At 43.4% G+C, this 26,370-nt stretch overlaps 1 protein-coding gene across 4 annotated transcripts in view; it reads right to left on the bottom strand.

Annotated features, from left to right (window-relative positions):
• SMAD9 (SMAD family member 9) overlaps window positions 1-26,133 on the bottom strand; it is a 44,359-nt gene extending 18,226 nt beyond the window's left edge. For 2 of the 4 annotated variants that reach the window (XM_068142722.1, XM_068142730.1), the window contains exons 1-4: window positions 23,076-23,333; window positions 12,132-12,755; window positions 5,202-5,459; window positions 1,680-1,817 (exon numbers count right to left, since the gene is read on the bottom strand). In XM_068142722.1, coding sequence (XP_067998823.1) covers window positions 1,680-1,817; window positions 5,202-5,459; window positions 12,132-12,543 — 808 coding nt within the window. In that variant the 5' untranslated portion in view covers window positions 12,544-12,755; window positions 23,076-23,333. Of the gene's footprint in view, window positions 1-1,679; window positions 1,818-5,201; window positions 5,460-12,131; window positions 12,756-23,075; window positions 23,334-26,048 lie in introns of those variants that run through there. The other 2 variants (XM_068142712.1, XM_068142739.1) reach the window with 2 other exon arrangements.
• Window positions 26,134-26,370: the final 237 nt, after the last annotated feature.

Genomic DNA, 26,370 nt, shown 5'->3' with positions numbered 1-26,370 from the left:
TAACATATTTTAAACAATCCTTTTCTGTTCTCTTTCCTTCCCTCCCTCCTATTCATAAACCCCTGGCTTTTCATGTAAACAGTCACTTATGCTATGCTTTATCCCAATAGCAGCTTCTGTTTCTTCTTAACTTTATGACTGAAGCTTCAAACATGCAAAGCACTAGTACGCCAGCTTAACTCTAAGTCTCTGAGGAGTCCCACTTGTTCTTTTAAGTGATAACTCCACTGCATTAAATTAAGCACATGCTGACATTGCTTACTGAACCAGGGCCCAATCTGTGCACTGAAAATAGTAAGGGATACATCTCCTCTGCACACTAGCAGGAGCTCGGGATGACAGATGGGCTCAAAGGAAGCCAAAACTAAGCCAAGCCTTCAGCCTAATACCAAACTCTGAAGTTCAGAAGTAATCAATTACTCCCCTCAATTTTTTGCATGCTTTGGGGTTTTCCACTTCCATGTGGGACTATAAGTAGAAATGTCAGCAAGGTCATTCCTTCTGGACGTACCCCTGCCAGGTTTTCTAACTCAGAGACAGGGAAAGACTTAAAAGTGTAACAGAATCTCTAAGCCTCATTTGTCCTACAGGAATTAGTAAGAAACCTTACCCTGCCTCCTCACCACAGGCATGTGAGCCCCTCTGTCCCCAGAACACCTCTGTGCATAACCTCTAATAAATTTCCAACTAATATTCACTAGGGTAGTGATCAGGAATGGTAAACCATGATAAAGAGATTGAAGTATCTTGGCAATGTATTTAAAAATAACTAGTTATTATCTGGCCATTCTGTGTGCTCATCCATAATTAGTACTATCACCCTCATCTCCCTTCTGCTCCAGTTCTGAGATACACACATCCCTCGTTGTTTCAGAAAGCTGGCATTATTTTTTTAATGTGCAGACCTGTACAAGTGTTTAGTCTATAAAGGACATTTGTTTAGGATTACAATATGCTGAACTAAAAGGCTTCTGCCGTATCAGGAATCCAAAGCAAAAACCATCAGAAGAACTCAATTTCCTTTTGCTGCTCTGCAGCAATGGGCTTTGAATGATGGAGGCATCACCAGACACTACTAGTCTGGAGGTAGCTGGAGAGGTCATAAGTGGCTTTGAGTGGAGCAAGGAGAATCCCAGACCCTTGTACTCTGACCATACATGCCTTCTCCCACTAAAGCATTCTTACGTGAGGTCAAAGAGCTTGGCCTTCTGCAAAAATTTCTTTATACTTCTCTAAGATGTATCCTTTTCTCTTCTAGCCAGTCACTGAAGTAACATGAATACAAAGATGGAACAAAGGTCCCAACCACAAGGCTTTAAACTCAGAACTGAAGGTGATAAAGAACTACCTGTTGATAGTGCTCTTGTGTGTTATATTGCCTCACTATGCTTAATTTGATATCTTTGCCTTTACAACATCGATAACAGCGTTTGCTTTCATTAACAGCTTTCTACGTGTAGTAGTCCATGACTGCAAATAATGCTTAAACTCTGCAACTTCACAGATAATTCACTGAATTCAAGTCAACCTATTACACTAGCTAGTGGATGGATTACACAGCCTTACTGCAAAGCTCTCTGAAACCTATTATTACAGATCACTGAACCTTCTTGTTGAAGTAAGTCTTTTGCTTAACAAGGTGTGGTTTTTTTTTAAGAATAGTACAAATGGTTATTTACTTTCAGCTTCTCCATCGGCAGATTTACCTCCATTGGGCACAGACAGCACTAGTTGACTTTCAGCTATTGCATCCATGGACCGCCCATTGTGGGTTCCTGGAGGTTCTCTTGTGTGGTAAGGCGGGGGTGGGGTTTCCACTATTTGAAAGAAGGAAAAGAGAAACGAGATTTACCAATCAATGCACTGGTAAACTCTCCCCAGCTTTTTGTGATGGACACTTCTTCAGCATCATTTAGCTAGAGAAGGGCTGGGAAAAAAAGCATGGATCTGAACCTGACATCCCTTATGTCTTCAGATTAAGACCATTACATGTTCAGGGAGGATGGGAAGGAAGGATGGGTTGTCATATCAGACAAACTAGACTTGAAAGAGGGACAGTCACAACAGTGCCCCAGGTCAGTGTCCGGTAAAGCGCTCTGTTAACACCGGCTGTTACCCTAACAAAATAACAATTTGATCCCTCTATTTCAGACTTCTCTTGCAAATTTAAAACTTCTCCCCAGGCTATAAAAAAATACAGCCTTTAGACTCAAAAATCAGACTTGGTCATATTTGTCCTGCCCTGTCCTGGTTTGTTTTATTTATTGCACAGTAAGCTAGAAAACAGGTGACAATAGTGGAGATTCTCCAGAAAGATGGGAGGCTATAAAAAGCCAAAGAAAAAGGGAATTCATATTAGAAAACATTTAAATTCATTGCATAAGCACTGAAAGCATATAATTTTATTCATCTGAATAGAAAGTCAGTTTGTGTGCATGTTAGAGCCATACACAAGCTTGCAGGACTAAAGGTCCAGGATGACATTTCCTTTTGTGCCTGGAATTTCACAGTATTTCACAGTATAACTTAGGTTGGAAAGGACCTCGAAGATCATCGAGTCCAACCTATCAACACAGACCCCATGACTAGACCATGGCACCAAGTGCCACGTCCAATCTCCTCTTGAACGCCTCCAGGGTCGATGACTCAACCACCTCCCTGGGCAACCCGTTCCAATGCCGAATGACTCGCTGGGTGAAGAACTTCCTCCTCACCTCGAGTCTAAACCTCCCCTGACGCAGCTTGAGACTGTGTCCCCTTGTTCTGGTGCTGTTGGCTAGTCCTCAAAACAGAGCAACTTCACCGAGAGTGAGCAAACAGAGTGTCTCATAACACAAGCACTGAATATTCCAAGTAAGTACTGCATAGAGATGTTATTCTATTTAAGCATTGCTCAAGGTTTGGGCATTTCACACGCTACATAACATAACATAACCCTCCCACATAAAATGCAACAAGTTAGAATACTAAAACAAAATCAAGTAAGAATGGAAGAGAATACAAGTCACAAAAAGTAATATAACACGGTTATATGGGTATTTTTGATGTCTCCATCTAAGCTAGTCACCCACTAAAGAAAAATAGGAACCTGCAGCCATGGTGTGTCTCTGCTACTTTAGACATGTACCTTCAAGATGCAATGAATCTTGCTCTAGGAGTGTCCATTTCTCTCCATGAACTAGAGAGTATATACAAATGTGTGAGAGGTAGAAATTTGCATTGTTGACATCTATATTTGGTGACACCAATCCCACCCAAGGTTCTTGATGTAACTCGTTTGCTTTAGATAGTCTTCCGCCCCTGATTGTTACACAGGCAAATTATGCTTATCAGCATGATGTACACTGTGATATACTGAAGCTCAGGTTAAGCCACATCCATTTTTAAGTAGGTTTGCAAGGTCCCAAGTTCAGTTAAATGCATGAGTAAGAGCCATTGCATAGTTGGAATGGGCCTGATTTACCTGTTGGGACCAGCACCACCGAATTGACTTTGGTTACACAGCAGTGAAAGAAGAAGATGGAAGAGGACAAACAAGTCCTACTACTTGCTGAAATGTTTGAGTGTTGCTAAATACAATTTAATCCAAAGTGCAGATCTACAGGAGAAATGAATGAAGGTCCATTCAATGAATGCAAGGGGAAAGAAAAACATCACACTGTTGGAAGTGTCCACTGTAAGAGGAAGTTCAAATACAACAAATACCATGTAAAAATAAACACCTTTCTTGCACTTAAACTCGAAAAAGGTGTATCATTAAGGATATGAATTTAAATTCTTTGTAGTTGAAACACTGAAGCATTACATTACAGGATTTGGCCAGAAATTAATCTTTGAGAAAAAGCTGAGGTCATTGAAACTATTTGAACCAAGTGCAGAAGTGATTCTGAAGCATGTTTTGCTATTACAGCTAGCTCTCAGCTACGTTGCACAACATCTTCTTGGTATATTTGACAGCAAAAGTATAGTTAAATTCTCAGGTAATTAGAGGAGTACTAAACAGGTTTGCAAAGAAAACAATCTGAGTGACATAACCCTGCTGACCTCAGAACCGCAGAGCTGATGAAACATGTTCCGAAGTCACAGGAATTTGCCTAGTGGCTTCACCAAATTTGGGGACAGCTTGTTAAACACCTTAATTTCCTGAAATTCATAGTGTCAGTGGGATCACCATACATTTAAGAAATATTTCTGTGTACCAATTTCCACATTTTATCCTGTCTCTCTTAATGGAGTTACTAAAGGTCCCTACCCTGGCCATCTGTATTAGAGGTGCCTAAACACAGATGCAGTAAGTGTTTTGTTCTGTGGATTATATCAGAAACTTGGATGGGCAGCTTCAGGCAGAAGGTAGCCTGGCAGACTTGCCCCACTCAACTTTTCCCTTACAGTAATCACAAAATGTCACATGGGCAATTCCAGGAGTGGGAGGAGGCGTGATCTACAGGAGGATGTCACTGCCCTTGCAGGAGGGCTGAAATTAGATGATCTTTAAGGTCTATTCCAAGCCAACCATTCTATGATTCTGTAATTCTGTGATTCTATGGCTACAAGTCTTAGTCCCTTGAGCATCCAGCTGGGAGACAGCACTAAGAAAGGGTCACAAGAAATCACGTTCCAGATCCATCCTGTACCACAGTTCAGTCTGTAACTACAACCTGTGGTGAGCACATAGAACTGACACCTGACCCCAGGCCATGGCCAAGAACCTCAATTGCCTCAGCTGGGATGAGAGCTCATTCAGAATCACAGAATCAACCAGGTTGAAAAAGACCTCACTGATCATCAAGTCCAACCTATTATCTAATACCTAACACCTCATGACAACTAAACCATGGCTTCAAATGCCACATCCAATCCTTTTTTGGACATCTCCAGGGACAGTGACTCCACCACCTCCCTGGGCAGCACATTCCAATGGCCAATTACTCTTTCTGTGAAGAACTTTCTCCTCAACTCAGGCCTAACCTTTCCCTGGCACAGCTTGAGACTGTGTCCTCCTGTTCTGCCACTGGTTGCTTGGAAGAAGAGACCAACCCCCACTTGTTTACTGCCTCCTTTCAGAAAGTTGTAGAGAGCAATAAGGTCTCCCCTGAGCCTCCTCTTCTCCAGGCTAAACAAGTCCAGCTCCCTCAGCCTCTCCTCACAGGGCTTGTGCTCGAGACCTCTCAATTCTTACTCATCTGAAAGCTCATTCTTACCTGTGAGCTGATAGGGACTTCCTGGTCCGGAAGAGCTTCCTGGTGAGTTGGGATAGCTGATGCTGTTAGGTGACTGGGAAAACATGTGGCTGGGTGATGATGAAAAAGGGGTGCATGGAGGATGCTGAAAAGAATCAGGATAGGTAGCATTGTGTGGCATCAGAGGCTCACTGTGTAGAGAAGTGTTTCGAAACTTGGCAAGGAGGCTGAGGTGAGGGTTAAACTCACTGTGTCTTGGAACAAGTACAGGAGGTAGGACTGAAAATAAAAACAAGAACAGGAAAAAAATGGTTAAAACTGTACTCTTGAAAGTATATCTCCTTATAAGTTAAAGAGAGGCGTATTCCACACTGCCCAAATTTTGCTGTCTATATACAAGGCACTGAAGGGTAACAGAACTTTTCCAAAAACAAGCATCAAAAGCTCATCCTACCATTTCCTTTTTCCATATTTGCAGCCAGTTACAGCAATTCTATATGTAAAATATAGACTCCATCCTGATGAGGAAGGTACAATAAAATGCATGGGTATGACGTGCACCCAGTCCTTTTATAGAAATGCAAGTGGCACATTTCTTCCTCTCAAAATTACCTATTCCCTCCTTCCTGAAAGACTGAACATGTCAAGTGTTTGCTAAACACTATCACCAGGATTTGCCAAAACCACAGCCAAGTTTAATTACAAGGAACACACTCCACAACACACTGCATATTTTATTGCCAGCGTTCTCAGATGGGCAAAAAGAAGCACAGATCTGAAGCTAGACACCAGATTTAAAAGGTTTTTCAGGTATCTGAAAATGCTGCCAGCCAGACAGGGGAATCTTTAAAAGGAAATGTAAATGGCAATTCAAATATTGGCACAATATTAATTTGGCTCTTGCAATACAATTAGAAAAGACCTAGCAAGAAGAGGCAAATGTCAATGGTTGGGAGTTAAGACGTTAATAAAACCTGAAACTAAATTCAGAAAACTGAAACTGGTCTCATAGAAGATACTGCCTCTCTTCACAAACTCTTATCACTTGTATCTCATACTTTCAGTGCTGTTAACAGCACTGCTGTATTGCGAAATCTGAAGTTGGCACAAATTACTTTGGATCCTGATGTGTCAGGATCGAGAACAGAACTGGAGCCAGAATACTTTAGAAAACCCCAACCAGTGACTTATTTATGAAGATACAGTCCCTTGGCTGGACCACAAAGAGGCTTGCTAAATCTTTCTGCATATGAGAGCTCAACTAGAGGCTTTAGTTGGATTCCCCACAGTAGATGGGGGGAGGACAGCACCTACAATGATTAATTCAGGTACCCCAAAATTTATTAGTTAGTAGCTCAAATAGTGCCAGATCATAGAATAGAATTCATAGAATCAATAAGGTTGGAAGAGACCTCATAGATCATCAAGTCCAACCTGTCACCCAAAACCTAATGACTACTAAACCTTGGCACCAAATGCCACATCCAATCCCCTTTTGAACACCTCCAGGGACGGTGACTCCACCACCTCCCTGGGCAGCCCATTCCAACGGCTAACAACTCTCAATGCAAAGAATTATCTTAGTTAAGCCCTCAAACACAATTAGAGGGAATGAATCCCCAGCTGCTATTGCATGGATCTAAAAGCCACCAGAGAAGAGGCATGCATGAGCATGTGTGACATGCGTGAATTGTCCCAACACTGGGAACAATTCAGCAGGCTTGTATTGATTGACCAAGCATTCAGAGTTTCTCTGACCTAAAACCTAGCAGCATGTAACCTTTCAGTCCATCCTCACTAGTTTAGGGAAACAAATAGCAATGTGCTTAATGAGAAGAGACTGTAGGAACACTCTCCTAGGAATGTATTCTCATTGCACATTGATTGCTCAGAGAACTGGGGCAGTTTAAGGGGAAGGAGGAACACAAGCATCTAGTACCAATAGCATGTTTATAGCTTCTTGCCTGATGTAGCACTACACTGCAGCTGGGGCAGGGTTAAATCATGCTCCTGCCCACTGACATATACCATTTGGGAACTTAACCAATCACTCATGAACTGAAGAACTGAGCCCTAAAAACTTTTAAAAGATTGGTTTGATGGCAGGAGGTTCACTGAGAAAGTAATTTCCTTACCAGCCTGGAAACACAAGGCCCTGGGATACCTTTTAAAAGACTGTGTAGGCGAGTCTGTGGCACAATGCATTTCTAATGAGCTTCTGGCCAGAGGCTAGCCTACATTCTGCCCCCTCTCCGCTGCAGTGGGAGGGACAAGGTTGCCCACCAGCCCCTCTGCTGCAGCTAATCAACTAACCTCGCTACGAAGGACACAGTCTATTTTTCACGTGTGCAGCACCCACTAACACCCAGTTCAAAGCACCCGCGCCTAGCAGCGTAACATTTCCAGTTCAAGCCTCTGACATATTGTAATACTCTCTGTATAGAGTTAAGCAACCGGCAGCGTCCTGTCGAGTCGCCGCCTGGTGGACAAGCGGCGGAATTGCACCCTTCGTGTTCTTGTAATGCAAATTAACTCTGTAAATATTCTGATTGGGTCCAAATTGAAATACTAAACCACTTATGGGATGTATTTCACAATCGTGCCCTAGAATCTGTATATAAAATAATGATTCATAGGTTATTAATAATTGTAATTATTAATAACATTGTTTATATAATTCATCTTTCATACTCATAAATTAATAACCTCTTCATCACACTCCTGTGAGAAGCTCCAGACTGAGCTGCTGCTGCCTCTGGAGTTTTCCTCTGCTGCTCCATGAACCAGGTCTGATGCTGCTCAGCCAGCTCTGACCAGCAGCCTTAGGAAGCAGGCAACTGGTGATCCCTTGGTACTCAGCAGAGATTCTGAGCTATGGACAGCTGTGCTACAGCTGTGTCATACAGCTCTGGAGAGGTGGCATCTCATTGTGGGTACCACTGTGAAGGAAGCAGCTTTCTGCAGCCTTGCGAGAGCTCAACACAACGTCTGTATATGAAAGCTGAGAATCTGAATGTGTGAACAGAACTTGCCAGGGAAAGCCTTTGACTCGCCCTGAGTGAGTCAGCAAGAGGAATTTTCAAGCCTTGAACTCCTTCCCAGCTCTGACCAAAGTATTCTTATTTTTTTGCTCTGCTGTACAGCTTTTGCCACCTCACTCAGTATTTCCACTGACTGCACTGCGGCTGCCTAGAGGGCTAAAGCTCCTGTGGTGATGAGGAATTCAGCTATTTTCTTGTCTGTGGCTAAAAATTCCCCATAGGGCCTTGTTCTCCTTGTTCTTCACTCTCCAGGGCTCAACCACCCTGAAGGAAATGTGACCAGAGGCATGAAACTAAGTAACTGAGAGCATGGGGACCTACCTGTCTTCATTATTTACTTGCATTGTCTCACTCAGTGGAATTCTTTTCTCCTACCTGCTGTTCTCCACTGAGAGCAAGAGAGGATTGCTCCTTCTATGCATGTCCAAGTGCTGATGATCTTTGTTCAGCTGAAAACAAATATAGTCATGCTCCGAGTCCTGCCACTGCCTTTCCTGCACTAGGCTTTCTCCTGTTCCCCTTATCGGCAACAGTTCTTCCTTGAAACGTGGCCATGCCCATAGCCTGTGACTTCAGGTGCTACAGCAAGCAAACCACCTGCCTTGCAGTTTAATTCCAGGTACACCATCCACACTGCAATTTCTCATACATCAGTCAACCTCTGCAGAGTTTACTACCTTTGGAGAACTACCCTCTGGTGAGATCCACTTGCTCCCTATGACCATGGCCACTCACAAACACCAGACTCACAGCCAACAGCAAGATCATCAAGTGGTCTTTCAAGGGGGAGGCTACCATCTCTTAGTCCCATTCGTGCTTGACAATCAGTTAGTGTAAGTCAAAAGTTCACTTAGGCTTCTGCTGTCTGCAGCGATGGTGCACACTAGAGTATCCAATATCCTCACATTAATGATTTCATATAAAAATAACAGAGTATGTATTTAAGCAGCTTCTGTACTTTTCTGAAATGACAGCTTCTCCTGACAATAAACCATTCAGAATTCTCACCAGCTCTTTGAAGGAGAACAAAGTGGGAAGTAGAGCCTAAATACCACACCTACCTCCTTTAGGCTAGGTGGCCTAGCCCCTCCCCAAGTGGGACATTGCACAAATAAAGGAAATACTTGCTGCTTTTTTCCTAAATGGCACCTGTTTCTCAGCAGACCTGAGAAGAAATCTGTTGGAGATACTGCTAGCAGCAATAAAAGCTACACATAACCTGTGCAGTACTGGTCACCATAGACTAGGATGTGGCTGGATATCTGAGGACACAGTGGAGGCAATAAAACCCCTGACTCACAGGCAAGAGCTTGAAGCTTGCTCTCAAATAATAGAGGTCTACTGATCTGCCAGACCACTAAAAAAAAAAAACCAAAACAGTTGAGGCTCTCTCATCTTTGACACAACTCATTTGGTCTAAATAAAAGTTAACAGATCTGGTCACAGAGTGGTTGACTCAGCAAGGGAGACTGCAGTGATGGAAAGTGAGGCCCAAAAGGGTGGATGTATGTATGAAAGTAATACTGGCCTGTGGATTATAAAAAAAAATGTGCTGCTGACTAACTTCATGGGTGGATTCTTTAGCTCCAGAAGATGAGACTCAGAGAATCTCACATAAGCCTAAGATCACCAACAGCCAAGATGCAGATTTCCTGTAGTTAAAAGAGGACTGTTGTTTAAACAGACTGGCGCCTAGATCAGTCACTCCCAGCCTTTTCTGTGATGATCTCACTGCTACCACTTTTTCCTGGAGCTCATTTCTTCTCTTGCCTCACCACCACCTCCTTGCAGTACTGCTTTCTAACAGCCTCTAGACTGCAGCTGCATTGCTGCCACTTGCAGTGATGTAAGTTGCCTCTCCTGCTGCTGCCCCAGCACACCTGAATAGGTTGCACACTATGTCATTGCTGCACTTCATCTTTAGCAAGGAAGTGATTAATTTGTGAACTTCAGATTGTGAGTTGTCCCTGTAAGAAGAGCAGAAGGGGTGAATACAACAGCCTAAGAACAATTCCCAAGTCCTGTGGAGAACTGGCACAGCACAGCTTGTATCCTTGCAGCTGTTCTCACTTTCAGCTCTGAAACAAGGCAGTCAAAGCACCCAAAGTCCCTCCTATGGGCTAACCTCTGCACCCTGAGAATTGCCCATCCATGTGAGTTTGCATGGGTCAAAGCTGTGCCTGGGAGCATGCTACCAATTTAGGAATACTCAGACCTTCACCTTGGCCTAGGCTTACGTACCAGTATAGATGTAGCCAGTCTGCTGCACAAAGAAACAATAGAGACATGTTCATGGCTGAAACCTTCCGAAGTTTCAGTCAGGACAGCCATTTAGCAGCTGCTGGACTACCCTAGTGCTAGCATTTGCTAGCTGGCAATGAAGAGATCAGAAGATGAGGGTTGAAAACAGCACTGTGAGGTGCTGTCAGCTACCATGTTAAGAAGACTCCATTAACTACGCTGGAGTTACACTAGAAGAAAAAAAATAAAAGACACTGAAGACTGCAGGCTGAAAAGAGAAAGATACACAAAATGGGATACTTTATGAGCATCTATTCTTAAATTCTTGAGGAGTTTACTTTAGCAAGGCAGGAGATCAGCATTTCCCACTGAAAACTGTTGAAAACAAGCACCACTCACTACAGCTGTAAAATTTTAGTTGTGACAATGTTTACAGCAGTTGGATAAAGCTTCAAAATGACAGCACCACTGCAGTGGAAGGACTATCAGAAAAGGGAGCAGCCTGTGTTGTTTAACAAATGTTAACAAATGTCTTTGCCTTATTTCATCTGTGTGAAGAGAAACATCCCACAGTTCACTTATCTGATCCTAATGTCACCTCAGAATAAAGTTCATGCCAGACAAAGAGTAATCACAGAATAATAAGTATACACTTACCAACTGTATCCATTAGTAAATTAAATTACTGTGATTTTTTGGCAGCAAGAGGGAGCTAGGTTAGACATTAGAAATCATTCTGAACTGTAAGGATAGCAAATCAACAAAATCACTTGCTTGGGGAGTTTGTGGAACCTCTGTCACATGGGATTTTTAGAGCTCATTAGAAATAGACCTGTCGGGAATGTACTTGGTCATCTGTTTTGGTAGGAGCAGAGGAGAAGAGGATGACTGCTCAAGATCTCTACCAGCCCTGCTCTTTAAGATCCCTACAGAAGTCAAGGCAGAACACTGTAATTTTTTAACAGTTGTTTTATTGACACAAAGGCCAATTAAATGACCTGTCTCTGAGGTCGTAAGTTTTCAGTGCTGACCAAGAACAGTCTAAAGATGACTGTCAGGGGGAAAATTTGTTTTATGGGAACTTGGGAGACTTACTTCACATAAACTGTCCATTTAGGTAAGTTAATGCCACTGAAGGTAGGCCACCAGGCACTTCAGGAAGAATCAAATGAGTTAGTTTCCTACCCATAGCAAAATAAGCCATCTTATTCCAACTGCAGTTGTTAAAACAGGGAGCTAGTGACACATTTTTCCTGTGGATTAATGAGTTGATTATTGGGTTTCAGACATAAATCTACCCAGGGTAGTACGTCTAGAACACTGCCTAGACTTCATGCAAATGGACAACAGTTTACAAGGGGAGGGTTCAGAGGCCAGCCAGCACCCATGCCCACGGAGAGAAGCTCCCTTTCAGCACCCTGGACAGGATCCCAGCTCCTTCAGGAGTCCAATAGCATGCAGACCCCATGGGCAAGGTGTTCCTTACTCCCTTCCTATTCCTGGTTGTGGAGCTGTGATGTCACCAAGCAAGGAAAGAGCCAGGGTCCTTCTAACAAGTGGAGCCTACCTTTTCAGATTTCAAAGCACAACTTGTTAGGATGCACCAAGCCTAGACCTGCCAGCGCAAAAGATAATAGAGATGTGAATCATTTGTAGATGAAAGAATTACCTGGAGTTTCCACCCGCCGGTAATGATAGGGGTTAATACACACTTCTTTCTGCTTTGACCCAAATGGGAACTCACAACATTCCAGTGGTTTCAACTCATGGTGAGACTGTAAATCAGGCCAGCGCCACACTCTGCAGTATATGACATGGGGAAGCCCCTTGCGGTGAGACACCTGCAGCCGCCCATCTAAGGAACGTGGGATCGTGACGCATTTACTGGGCTGACCTGGGCAGCTCAGAGCCCTTTCCAGTTCTTCCATGGCACCTTTTTTCTTCTTTAACTTCTTCACCAGGGAATCAACAGCTTTTTCTGCCCACTTTTCTTCCTCATCTCCTTGTTTCCAGCCCAGCAGCCTTTTCACTGCAGGGCTGGTGAAGGAGAACAAAGAACTGATAGGGGTGCTGGAGTGCATAGGAAGCAGAGATCACACGCAAGCGTCAACAGAAGCACAAATTGTTCTCCCGCCTTGCAAGGCTTGCACCGAGTTTCCACAATATTGAGATGGATGCTTTCTTCAAGGAAAGGTTCTTTCACACACGTTTTTGTAGTCTTAGGCACTGGTTACAAGTAGTCCATCAGGGTGGGTCTCGGAACTCAGAAACATCAAGAAACTGCTGATGAAGCCTGGAATAACAATACAGTACATAGTTAGGCTTCACACACTCCTTTCATTATTCCTTCAATAACATTTTTGAAACACAAATAATTCAAAATATGGAATTAATTTTCAATGGTTTTCTGATTGTTTTTTGCTATGTATTTGAGGTTCAAGCCTCTCCTCCCCACTACTCTCCACACTCACATAAAAGCTGCACCTATAAAGCATCAAGTGTCCAGTCACTTCAATTTGTGTTTGGGTTTAATGCACTAGGCCAATTGTTGCAGGGTTAAGGCTATATTTACTACAAAAGAAAATGCAGGTATGTTTCATCCTGGAAGCTGCAGGTGCAGCTCAAGCATCTTCTAAGAAATTAAACCCATAATTTCAAATTTTATGGAAGTAATGAGCAGGCATTTTTCTGATTTCAGCTCCCTCTCTGCCCCTCCAATCTCACTCTGATGTCAAGAGTTGAATAATACTAACTGAAAAATTAAATTAAAATTCAACTGCTCAGAAATTTCATTTAGTGTGTTTGAAAGTCCTGTCACCATTCTTTAAGCTTACTCATATTTTCTCACATACAAGAGAAAAATCATGCTTGCCTCATCAGTCTGTTTTATACTCTCCAATAATTTACAGGGATTTGGGATGTGGCTTTTGCTGGATGGATCCAGAGTTAATTTTGCTAGGATTTGCTACATCTGACAAAGTCCAATGAAAAGAGTGTAGTTCTTGATTATTTTTGTTTGTTTGTGGCAGGGGTTTTTTTTGGTGTTTGGGTGGGGTTTTTTTATTGTTATTGGTTTGGTTTCGTCAGTTGTTTTGGTTTTGGTTTTGTTTTCTTCCTTTTTTTTTTTAAGATTTATTTTAAATGTAACTGGAGACAGTCTAATTTTAGCTGAAAATGACGTATTTCCACTGACTGGAACCCTGAGGAAAAAAATTCTTGCATGTCAAGCTATTCACTGCTTTAAATATACTTGATGGACCCTCTGTGCATACCAAGTCCAAAGGTCTGAATTACACAGATGCCACTTAAAGGAGCAGAGCAGCTCCTAAATGGATGCCTCCGCAGAAACAGCTCCATGACTGCCCTACTCCACCCTTGTGGAAGAACCTGGGTCTTTCTTGCCCACCATCAGTAAAGGTCTGGACATAATCCTCAGCACTGCTTATGTACAGCCACTGAGGAGACAGAGATATTTCCAGGTGGTGGGAATATCAGGGCTCCACAAACCATATACTTTGGCAGTTTCCTTACATGTGCAGCTCTCATTAGAGCTCAAAGGGCACCTGGAAACAACATGTACAGGCACTGGTACAACACCTTGAGAAACAAGGCAAATCCCAAGGACTGGTTCCTTGGTATAGTTTGATACTCTTAGCACCACACTCTGGAGCATGCTGCAGAGAAAGCACACATGGCCCAGGGCATCCAAGCCTCTTAGGCAACTTGCAGTATTTGCTGAGGACCAGTGACTGCCTTGAGCTATTTTCCTCCAAGCTCTTTTATTTTGTTCTCATACACATTCCTCTGCCTCACTGCTGTTACCCTTTAAGGTGCACAGCACCCTGAGAAATTATGATACATGTAAACATAAGGCTAGGTTGGATGGTTATTCGAGCAACTTGATCTAGTGGAAGATGTTTCTGCCCATGGTAGGGGGATTGGACTAGAGGATCTTTAATGTCCCTTCCAACTTAACTGTTTTGTGACTCTATGATCATGGTAAGGATCTTTCCCCCTTCCTCCACAACAGGGCAGGGGCTCAAATTTCCAAAAGCCTTCCACAGAGTTAGATAGATGGAAGCATTTGACCCCACAGAAAATAAAGCATAAAAGCAACTCTTTGGCATGTCACAATCCCTAGAAGCAGCTGCTATTCACAGAATCACACAGAATTGTAGGGGTTGGAGGATGATCTAGTCCAACCCCTGCTGCCAAAGCAGGTTCACCTAGGGCAAGCCACACAGGAACACATCCAGGCAGGTGTTGAAAGTCTTCAGAGAAGGATACTCCACAACTTCTCTGGGCAGCCTGTTGCAGTGCTCCATCAAGCTCACAGCAAAGTTTTTCCTTATGTCGAGATGGAACTTCCTGTGTTCCCGTTTGTATCCATTGTCCCTCATCCTATCACTGGGCACCAGTGAAAAGAGACTTGTCCCTTCTTGACATCCACCCATAAAGTATTTGTAAACACTGATCAGATCGCCTCTCAGCCTTCTCTTCTCCAGGAAAAACAGTCCCAGGTCTGTCAGCCTTTCCTCATAAGAGAGATGTTCTATTCCCTTTATCATCCTCATAGTCCCTCTATTGGACTTTCTCCAGTAGTTTCCTGTCTCACTTGAACTAGGGAGCCCAAACCTGGACACATACACCTCACACGGGGAGAGTATTCCCCCAAGAGATTCATATTCCATGCACCAGTGAACAGGAGGCTGCATGGAAATGTGAACAGAGGGAATATAAAACTGTAAGCAAGAGCAAGCACTCACCATGGCACTGGACTTCTGGCTTACAAAATTTCTACATTATCAAGCTATGTGTAAGTCCGTGTGTCTTCAGCTGCCAAAAGAGGATCTCGACAGAGCATAGCATAAACCCCCTCAGTTGCACCATTCAACAAGCAAAGATCAGTTCCACAGAACTGCCTAAACTTGTGCCATCTTGCAAAGAGGAACTTCAAATTCCAGACTTTTTTCCCCATTCTCTAAGTGAAAGTCCAATGACTGGATAGTTACTAACACCTTTTAGTCAAAATTGAAGTCTATTCCAAACACTTAGAGGGTATGTGTGAGAACAAAATAAGTTCAGAATGATTTATCACAGGAAAAATCCCTCAAGCTGTTTGTAAAATATAATGTGGATAGAATTTAGTCAGGCAGCCTCCAGGCTTTGAGGAAGCAGGCTCAGCCTACAGAATCCAATGCCAGCCCCTCTCCAGGCATGCCATGCAGCAAGATACCTAGAGGTCTGCCCCTTGCTGCCCTGGAGAGAACGTGGAAAAGATCCACCACCACACTGCTGTCATTGCTTGGTGGCACCAAACCCCATCCTCAGCCAAGAAAATGAAACAGTGTCAGGATCCCTGTAGATCAGCCCTGAAAGCAACAACAGGAAGCCAGGAGAGCCTGGGATGAAATCCCACAGGACCAGTAGCGGTGTAAACGTCCCTACTCCAAGCTGAGAAAGAAAATGGTTCACACTTCTTATCTGAGGGGGTCTCCCGGGTGTTAGTGTGTGTAAACAACTGCTTCTGATAAGTTAATGCAACATTACAATCATCAGATAATGAAAACACACATGTTCACGTAAAAGTATTGTCCTGAGACTTTCTTTTCCATTTTGACCAAGGTTTTAAATAAACACATTAATCTCCTTCAGTCAAATTAAATAACTCAACAGTGACATCAGTATGAGTCTGAGCACTATTGTTGCTAGTGGGAGAGTCGCCAAGATGATGTGTATAAAAGCAAAAGCCGTGCTTTGCAGACCACGTGATGTAGCCTCAGATAAGTACATTGCACAATTTCCTACTGCTCTCCCCCTAGGTTCTTCTAAAATCTTTTTTTCCCCAAAAATTCAACTGACATATAAAATAGAAATGGTATTAAATAAACCAAACAACTTTCAAATAACATTATCAGAACACCCTTGTTTAATGTTATTAATTTCTCAGTAAGTCATACTATTCAGCAGACTAAGCCTTGCTGTGAGGCTTAGATACTCTATTATGAAATACCTAGGCAGCCACTCTGCTCCAGGGCTGTAATGACAGAGATGTCAGTTTATGGTTGAATTTTAACAACAGTCTTTCAGGACAGCAGCTGCTTAAGTTGTAAGCTTTGTTTTTTTACAGGCAACTTGCCTACCCAGCTGCAAACTTCCAACATTTAAATGTTTCAAAAACATGTTTGATGAATTTTCTGTGCTGATGATCCAACATCCATTGCTTCAGAGAGCTGAAGAGGAGGGAAGTTTTACAGTATTAATTGATAACTTCAGCACATGTATGAAACCCTGGGCTATAGCGTGATGGAAGTTCTAGTTTGCTCACCTTGATCTCCCCCAGTGACAGTATAATGTGCTATCATATCAGTCAGGCATCACTCAGATACATCCCTAACATAATTTCCTCCTCTGGCACTACAAGGAAGGCTTTCTTCATCTGTCAGTTACGTGACTGGTCAACACCAAACAAGGTCAATCTTCCATGCTGTAAATCTCTATTCCATCACTGAGGTCTAATGTTTGCTTTAGAGAAGAAGTAGAAGACATATAGCACATGAGCATAGTCCTACCCTTTAGTCTCTGCGGTCTGAAGGAGCACATGGGACTGAAAATGCTTTGGCTCAGTTCACTGGCTCTGCTATCCTTAAATGCAGGATGCTTACCCTAGCTACAGCTACACTGGTGCTGGGGAACATTTCTGGGCACAGGAACTTGATTATTTATGGCACAAATTTTTACAGCACTACCTGGAATGCCTTTGGTTTGCACCTGTAGCACTCTCCCAAATAATTTCTGTGCACAGTGTAAGAGTTAGCAGGAGAGGGGTCACTCCTAATATGAAGTGGCATAGAGCCACTCCATTTCGGAGGGTGAGACAGTCATAGCACTGAAGCAAGCCTCTCCATCCCAGTTGGCCTCCAGTCCAAGAATAGTACTAGGCATATTTATTTGTATGGAAACAGCTTCTCAGTAGAATTTACTTGGTCATATAACATCCCCAAATAGCTGACACTCATATCAGTCCTATTAACCCTCAAAAACATGAAAAACTACTTGAGAAAAACACATGTGCACATGGCACAGACCATTCCACGTAAAAGTAAACATGTACAAAATAAATTATCAAACCCAGGCACTATATGCAGCTCATGCTGGGGAAGATGAATCTCAGCTCAAGCCTGAATGACTCCTAGACTGAGATTCAGCAACATGAAAGTGGAAGGGACTAGGATACTTTCTCCTACTCCTAAGCCTGTTTTACACCTTACACCAATTAACTTGTAGGTCCTTAGGTCAACAGTAGAAATACTTTCCTCCAGCAACTTCCCTGCAGTAATTTCCACTATCTTATAGAAGAGCCTGACACACACACCAAGAGCAGAGAAAAGCAGAGTAAACTCCATCACTGTGGGCTTTCTATTTTCAAATCAGAGCTAGAACCTCTTACTGAAGTCAGTAAGAGGGGTTCCAGAATTCCTGGAAACTGAACATGCCCTCACATGTGGGCAGTCTCACATGGCAGCGTGCTGACATCTCCACTATGGAAAGGCTTTGGGAAATTTAGATTTCATTTAATGTAAAAAGGACTTGATGATCCTAAAGGTCTTTACCACAATAATGATTCAATTATTCTATGAATAACATTCACATTTGATATAAGGAAGGAAAGATTCAAGTATATAAGCTGCACACCTTACCAGAGACACATAAATTTCCATAGGTCAAGCACTTTTGGATGTGTCTAAGATTTGCAAATTTCATTTAAAAAGAAAATTAAGTACTCAGCTCACTTTTAGTATGCTCATGATGCCTGACTTGAAAGGGATGTACCAGTTCCTGCAACGGGACCACTCTAGGTGTGCACATCAACTGATGTTTCAACAAAGCTTCATTAGTGTGACTTCATATGGGGAGAGCAGAGGGGCATGGACATGCTAACAGTATATCAACATGCCAAAGGCTGTTGCAAGCAGGACAGGGGAAATCTGTCTTTCATGTCCGCTTGAAGAAAGAGGGAGAACATATGAACAGTGTAGCTATGTGTTGGGATAGTTATTTCTGCTCAAGGTCTGTGAGTGCAGATTACATAGCTTTCAAGAATGACTATGCTCCTTGGAGAGAGTAAAAAGGGATTGGAAAACCCTTTGAGATGAGCCCTTCCAACCCTATGTCCCTTACTGTGATGATGCAAAAGAGCTCATCTCTTCAGCAGCAAGCTAATATAACTACACTGGGCTTAGCCCCTGACCTACTTGCATCCTGCTGCTCAGGGACATTCTCAATCATTTTTGCCTTTTAAAATCTCCCACAATATTTGCAGGCACCCCATAAAATGACTACATGCAAAGTCTGTGCAAGAACATAAAGCAAGACTAATTTATCACCATGATCTCTCTTTGACTGAACTTCCTTCCTCGGTATTAATTTTTAAAGGAAACCAGCGACTGATGTTTATATGGCTTGAACTGCACTGTGCTCCCTGGCTGGGCCACACCGAAGTTACTGAGATGCAATCCCATAGGACACATCCTCATCTCTGCCCCACACCCAGCTCCCTACAGGCAGGAGGAAGACCCTGTCACCCAGTCCCTGACTTACCCCTTCCTGTGGCTGCCTTGCTTAGGCTCAGACTGGCAGCTCTGAGGAAGACACTCTTTCTCAGACCCTTTTTCCTCTCACAGAGCCAGAAGCTAAGGAGCACACATGCCATGCAGGAGACCTAAGGATGTATTTGTGGGATAAGGCAGAAGGCAGTGGGATATGATGAGGAAGTGCATCAACCTGCCCTGCAAAATCAAACTATCTTCTTGTGGCTCTGGTTATCCCCATTTAATAGACAGTTGGTCTTGCATTCCTTACATACCCACCATTCCCAAAGAAAGTCTAGTGAAGCCCATCAGTGTTTCTAAAAATGGAACTGCTAGAAATACGCAAAAATTAGAATTCCTACTTTTAAAATAAACGCTGACTCGTCTCTACTACAAAACATGCAGCCAAGCGCCTCCAGAACAAACACTACACAAAGGAAGAAGAGGACTAGAAAAGAATTTCAGCTTCATTGCTGGCGTAAAGTTTATATCCACGCTAATCGGATCCTGTAATCCTCATTATCAATCACTGGGATTCTTGGAGCCATTCCCAAATAGCCATTTTAGGAAAAGGATCTGCTTAGAGTTGGATGTCAAGAATGTTGTGAATAAGGATACGTCTAAAGAACAATTACTTCAACAAGCATGTGGCCCTCAAGTCAGATGAGAGCTTGTCCTGAAAGTTCAGTGTCTTAAGTCGTTAGAAAGGAATGCACTCTTGGAGCTCTGGTTGTACACTTATAGTGTACACAGGCAAAAGGGTAAAGCAAATGTTCTTGTGTTGTTGGGTAGCACAACCCACTTACTTAACAGGAGACCCAAGGACCAGCTGGTGAGGTTCAGCACAGTGATGAATACCTTTATTTCCAGAGGGAATACACAGAACTGATGGGAGGCTGGCTCCTATTGTCAGACCTACAAGCTCCATTCCTGGTGATGCAAACTCTTGGCACCTGGTTCTCCCCACCCAAGGGCTGCATCTCATGTTTTGAAATCTGCTGCCTAGTTGTGCCAGGTATCTAATGCCACAAAGTCAGAGATACTGTGTGACACCAGGAGTTAGCTGGGGAGCCTGTTGCCTCTAAGCACCTCATGTTGACAGGCACCTCCAGCCATGCTTCCAGCTGTAGCCTGGCACAAAGTCTCCCCGCTTAACACCCAAGATACCAGACAGAAACATCCGGGAGGTCTGCCTGAAGGTTTACTTACTCAGTTATGATGTTAACACATTGGACATCTTTTGCAGCTTGGCAAATGAAATACAGCTCAAAAGATTATATACATCATCAATAAAATACTCACATGGAAGAACTTCCAGAAGTTCTTCCTCTCTGACTGTGGGCCTCCTGTCCCTCCTCCCAGATGAGAAAGCCCGGCTGAGTGCATATAGGGGAATGTGTTTCATACACAAAAAGCTTTTCCATATACATCACGTTAGCAGTTTTCCATGGAATTACATTAGCATTTCATTGTGCTCAAACCATATCACATTCAAATGTGTTTTTCCTAAAAGGCTTTCATTGTACATCACTGTGGGAAATTGCTAATGCAATAAGATTGACATATAGGTTTTCCTGCATGAACATCCGCAGTAATCTGTGCTAATTGAACCCTCAAGTGGCTTGCAAAACCCTGCAGGGGGGAGGAAGGGTGGAGCATCCACAGGGCCTACATCTTGGAGAACTGTGACAAATAAAGAGTGTAGAGGACAGGTAAGCACTAATATTAGTATGGTTTATCCATGTAAAGATTGGATTCAGTAGCAAAGATTGTTTTGGACAAGGGGCCAATGCTCTCAAGCAATAGCACTGAGACATTTTCCATGAAAAATATCTGGATATGCTTGGACTTTCTATGGAAGTTATTTCACAACATGACTAAGAACAAAAGGAGCAAGAACTTGTCTGTCTACTTCCCTCCTGTGTGGGGGAAAAGGAGGAGACAGCTGGCCATTCCCAGTGACTTCAGCTGAAGATGTGGGTGCTCAGCTACTCTGCAAATCAGGAGACTTGTTTATGAGATTAAAGAGGGTTCAAATGCCTACATTTCACCCTGAAAGTATAAAAAAAGGCTAGATTCTCTTTAACAAGATGACAAGAAATGCTAACAATCAGCTTCAGAAAATACAGAGCAAAAAGCAGTACTAGGTCCCTGAGTCTTTAATAGCAACATTCTCTTCTGTAAACCCACCCCAGGAGTCCAAGGAATACCCCATCTCTCCAGGGCTGTTTCCCCCCTTCCTCTCCCCTCCTATCACTTAGCTCTGCCCCACACAGCCTCTCCAGCCCGAGTCCCAAGGAGGTTACCACCAAGAAGCCTTTGTTCCTGCATCAGTCCTACAAAGCACATAGCAAGGGCAGGCATGGGAGCTGCAGGCTGCTTCCTCACACAGGAATTAATTTTGGTTTCTCTATTCTAGATGTCCCTGTGAAATTCTCATGCCCTGTGTGAAGTAATTCAAGATCTGTTGATGAGAGAGAGATAAATTAGCTACCTCATATGCGCTGCAGGGTAAGAAACTACATGTTGGCATTGAAGTCAGAGTAATTTGACAGGGACAAGTTGGATTGGATAGGCCAGGCCAGCAAGTAACCATAAGGAGTCTTGAAAAGCCACATGAACTGCTTGTGCCTCCAGTCAGCTTTGCATGTACTGGGTAGCATGCAGGAGGACCTCAGGCTGCCACAGGCCTCTTGGTATATGGTTTTCCCTCAGGTGTCTCAGTTTCTGCATCTATCATATAGGTACACTGATGGGAAAAGCACTAAGAACTCTCTGGATGAGGAATGCTGCAAGGGAATGCTTAAAAAAAAATAAAAAAAACCCAGAATTTTTTGTTGTTGTTAAGGAAAGGCAAGAAAACATGCCCACAGAAAAAGTAAGTATTGTTGAAATCTAATGACCTCAGCAGTGGGGTTGCTTGTGTTATAAAGGATTCTTCATTACATGGAGCTTTGCTGTTACTTTTTGGAAAGGGTACCACTACTGCCAGCTCCCTGCCTGCTGTTCTTCACAGCACGGCTGCATGACCAAGTACACCACCAGACTGAACAAACACTGAGTAACTGTTACCAACAAACAGCCAATCGGACTCCTATTGAAGCCAGGTAATGAGGGTGAAAAGAAGCCTAAAGCAGAACAAACTGTAATGACCCAAGGGTCTGTTTTCTTTCCTAGCCAGTTCTCTCTTTCAGTGGATGGCGAGTTTGAAGCCAATAGTTCTGGTGAACTCTGGAAGTGGTGAACATTTTCAAAGCCTAGGCAAAGACCAGGCATACTGAGAGACTCCAGAACAGAAGTCTGCATGGAGACGTCTCAGAAAGAAAAGCAAAAGATATGGGATTTCGGCAGAGGTTGTGCTGACTGGGAACAGAACGTAGGTGGGAGAAGAGCTCACTGAGAAACAAGAGGTTGCGGTATCAAGCTGGAAGGTTGCCACAGTATGGACTAATGCTTTGGCAGCTGCAAAAAGGAAAAAAAAGGAAGGAGGAATGTAGGAAGTAGCATGAAGAAAACATGTCAAGAGGCACCTGAGAGTACCATGACCTGTGAGGAAACCGAAGAGGAAAAGATGATGCTAAGTTTGGCAGAGGTGAGTATGGTGATGCTACTGACAAGGAGAAAGACTGTGGCAGAAAAACTCTGTAGAGAAGGATCTGGGAAAGATAAGACATTTCTCTTTCCAATCAGAAACACACCTCAATCTTAATGCTGCCTCATAAAAAAGAGACTGATTATCAGATCTTCTGTTTTGTTTCATGCTTTTGTGTAGGGGTGACTGCATAAACTGGCAAATTGACTCCACTCCATGTCCATCTCCACTGTGTCCTTGCTGTGCCATTGTCCAAAGCAGCTGAACCTCAAAGCAAACTACTCAACCTTACATCAGTCTAAGATGTTGCAATAGTTCTTGCAGAAACCTGCAAGTTGTCCTGGAGAACAATCTGTCTAAAAATCACAGGTATCTGCACAAAACTTGGGCAGATAATGTTTCACTTGCTCTGATTTAAACACATACATACATTAGTCAGGATTTCAGTCTGGGCTCTGATCCCGCGGTCTATTATTCACTCATCTGCAAAAGCACAACAAGGTTTTCAGCTGCTGTAATAAATACACAGAGCCCTAGACTCTTTAATTCACCTCTTCATCTGTAAAATTCCACCAGTATTAACCATTCAAACATTACATAAAAAAATATAAGATGGGAAATAATTTGGGATATCTTTGAAAAATCAATTTCATTCTACTGCATTCAGTCTAATGCTTCCCAATAACAAATGATCTCAAAGACAGTAACAGCACAGCAATGCTTTTCTCAAACTCTCATTGTTATTACTATCTTTGGTTATTAATGTTCAATAACACTAATGATTCTTTATACCTGCCTGCAGCAGGAAATAAGGCAGTCTACCAGAACAACCTTTCCTATGTATGTTTTTACTATGCTGTTCGCAGTTAAAATATTTATGATGGTTTACTCTTCTTTCTTCCCCATCTCTGTAACTATTACTTGTGAGGGGTATATTGCACAGCAAATGGCATCTTTGTACTCTTCTTTTTTTGTATTATTTTTTTTCAGCAGACAAATTACCCACAGTATATATATCATTTCCTTTCTGGCTGTCCTGATCAAGATTCTTTGAAACTGGGTGCCTAGTGCTGCTCATGCTGAAATTACTGTTAGCCAGTATCAGCACCAGTGATAAACTCTAGCTAGTGTTTTGGTTAGAGGTCACTTGTAATTAGTAGTCATTGTCCTTTGAATTTAACAATGGAAAAATAAAACTTTATAAAGACAGGTTAGTCTAGCCATCAAAATTACAGCACTTCAGCATTCAGGAGGGAGGATTATGTGACACGCTATCTCCTGGGCTGATAACAGCAGATACCTGTTAAATGTGAGATGCAGAAAGTCTGTAGAAGAATAAAAGGCGAGAAAGGAGGATTAACTGTTCAGATGTTATGTGATACTTTATACTGATATTTCTACACCCGTTTTAGTGAGTCAGGCCTCGTCTTCTACCCACTGAAGACAACATGGGATGGCACTACTACCAATTTCCATGAGAGCAGCTTCCAAATCTGAGGTGCTACCCAACATCTCTACACACATCCTCACCTTCCGCAGATATTTGGCACATGTGTGTTTGTCTCTTGGCCTTGAACAAATGTGTTAATAAAATATTAATATTCAACTTCTTCACAAAACTGTCCAGTTGACAGCTTTGTGTATGTTTGTTTCAGTTAGTGCATATAAATAAAAGCTTCCATCTCCCACCTGTGTCAATTTACAAACCCTGATTATCATAAGGATTTATGATAAAATACACGTGACCCTTATTCCAGGAATTTTTTTTGCAGAATTGCTGTTTATCAGCTTATGTGCAAATTAACAAAGTGAAGAGTGAAATGTTTTCCAGTCCATCACAAAGGATGGACAAGAATGGGAACTGCTGACAAACTCAGTAAATACAATACAAGATACCATTCTTGATACGATTCACTTTAAATGTATTTCTGGACATGTTTATTTAACCTAATATGTCAGATTAACGCAATATTTAAAAACCAAACAAACAAACAAAAACAACCACCAAACCAGCCAAAAATCAACAAACAGACGACAAAACATCTCCAGCTTCTGCTTTCAAATCTAACAGGAAGCAAACATGAATGAGACAGACACTGGTACTTATCAAATCTGAAAGAAGGGAGTTGTCTGGCTGGATTAAAACAGATGAGGTTTGTTTGAGTGATGACATTTCTCCCACCACTGCTGAGGGGGAGAATTCTGCAGCACTTTCTTCAGCTTATACTCCTGAAATGAGATTACTCCTACCACACACATACATACACATATAGAGATGTACATTTCCACATGCTAGAGATACAATGTACTGAAACTCGCATTATCTGCAGTGTCCTTCCCAAAACACTGCAAACTCGAACACGTTCCCAAGCTGTGCTCATCATTTCCCATTTCTGCTGAAGGAGTGCTCATTCACTGAAAAACTGACCATTCTGGGCATAAAATCTTTTTCACTAATTTACAAAGCACAAGAAATTAATTAACTGTGCATCTGTGTGTGCACGTCTATGTGTATGTCATTTCTTTTTATTCCCACTAATACCTCTTTTAAAGCAGACCTGACTAGTGCACATAAATTCCCCCATAAAATCAAAGTAGGAAAACACAAAGTTATGACACAATATCTGAATTGTTACCAATGCAAAAAACTTAAGAGTTCCCTCAACTGATGAGCTACCCGGGCATAGAGATAACATTACAATAATTCAGAATTTGCCATACCGAAGGCTATTGTTTTTGGAAATGTTGGTTACTTGCTGACAAGCAACGTTAGCCGGGAGACGAAAAAAAAAGAAAGAAAGGGAAAAAAAAAAAAAGAGAGAGTCCCTCTTTAGAATACAAACCCAAAGCCCAGCAATTCTGCTCCGTTTTGCTTGGGAGCATGTCCAGAAGCGGGATTTCTTTAACAGAAAATAACCTCTGAAAGGAAAAGTATTTCCAAACGTGTCATGTGGGGTTTTGTTGGCTTTAGTGGCTTTTTTTTCCCCTCCTACTTAAATGAGAAGGAAAGAAACCCTAACAGCGGGAAGACTTGTCAGCGTTTAGCCATCCATAAAACTGTTTTTCCCTCGCACTCCTCCTTTCGCTTGTAGTCCTGGCGTCGGTTTGTCTCATCTCACTGCTGCCCCAGCCCCAACCCCCGCCCGCACACCGCCCCAGTGCAGCGGGGCCGGGGCCAGCAGTCGCGGGGACGGACACTAGCCCGGGGCGCCGCCGCGGCTGCCCCGCCGGGAGCACAGGATGCTGCGGCCCGCCGCCGCCCCGGTACCCGACCCGGCACGGGGAAGGATGCGGAGCAGCCCTCACGGGAAGTTTGGGGCTGCGAAACTGTCTCCCTGCTTCCCTGTCCCCCGTCCTCTCACTCCGCCCTTGCCGGGATGCAGCCGGGAGCCCCGGCTCTTACCTGCCAGCGGGCGCGGGCTGGGGTCTCGTCGCGCCGCGGGCGGGAGCGGGGCTGCAGCTGCGCGGCGGCGGCGGGGCCAGGGCGCAGCGGCAGCGGCAGCAGCAGCCCCGGCCGGCGTCAGTCAGGCGGGAGCCGCCAGGCTGTATTAGTGCGCCGGGCTGGACCACGGCCAGCAGAGCCGCTGCCGCTGGCCCGCCCCTGCGCCCCCCCCCCCCCCCCCCCGCCCTCGCCGCGCCGCCCCGCGCCCGCACATACAGGCACCGACAGGCAGACGCACGGGGTGCACCCACCCGCACCCGCCAGTTCTGTGCGCCCCGCTACA

Source organism: Melanerpes formicivorus, unplaced genomic scaffold, assembly GCF_026170545.1.
Source record: "Melanerpes formicivorus ecotype bairdi unplaced genomic scaffold, bMelFor1.0.p_v2 SCAF_1, whole genome shotgun sequence".
NCBI classification, from domain to species: domain Eukaryota; kingdom Metazoa; phylum Chordata; class Aves; order Piciformes; family Picidae; genus Melanerpes; species Melanerpes formicivorus.
Note: the sequence above shows the minus strand (reverse complement) of the source record. Positions and strands in the feature narration are given on the sequence as shown.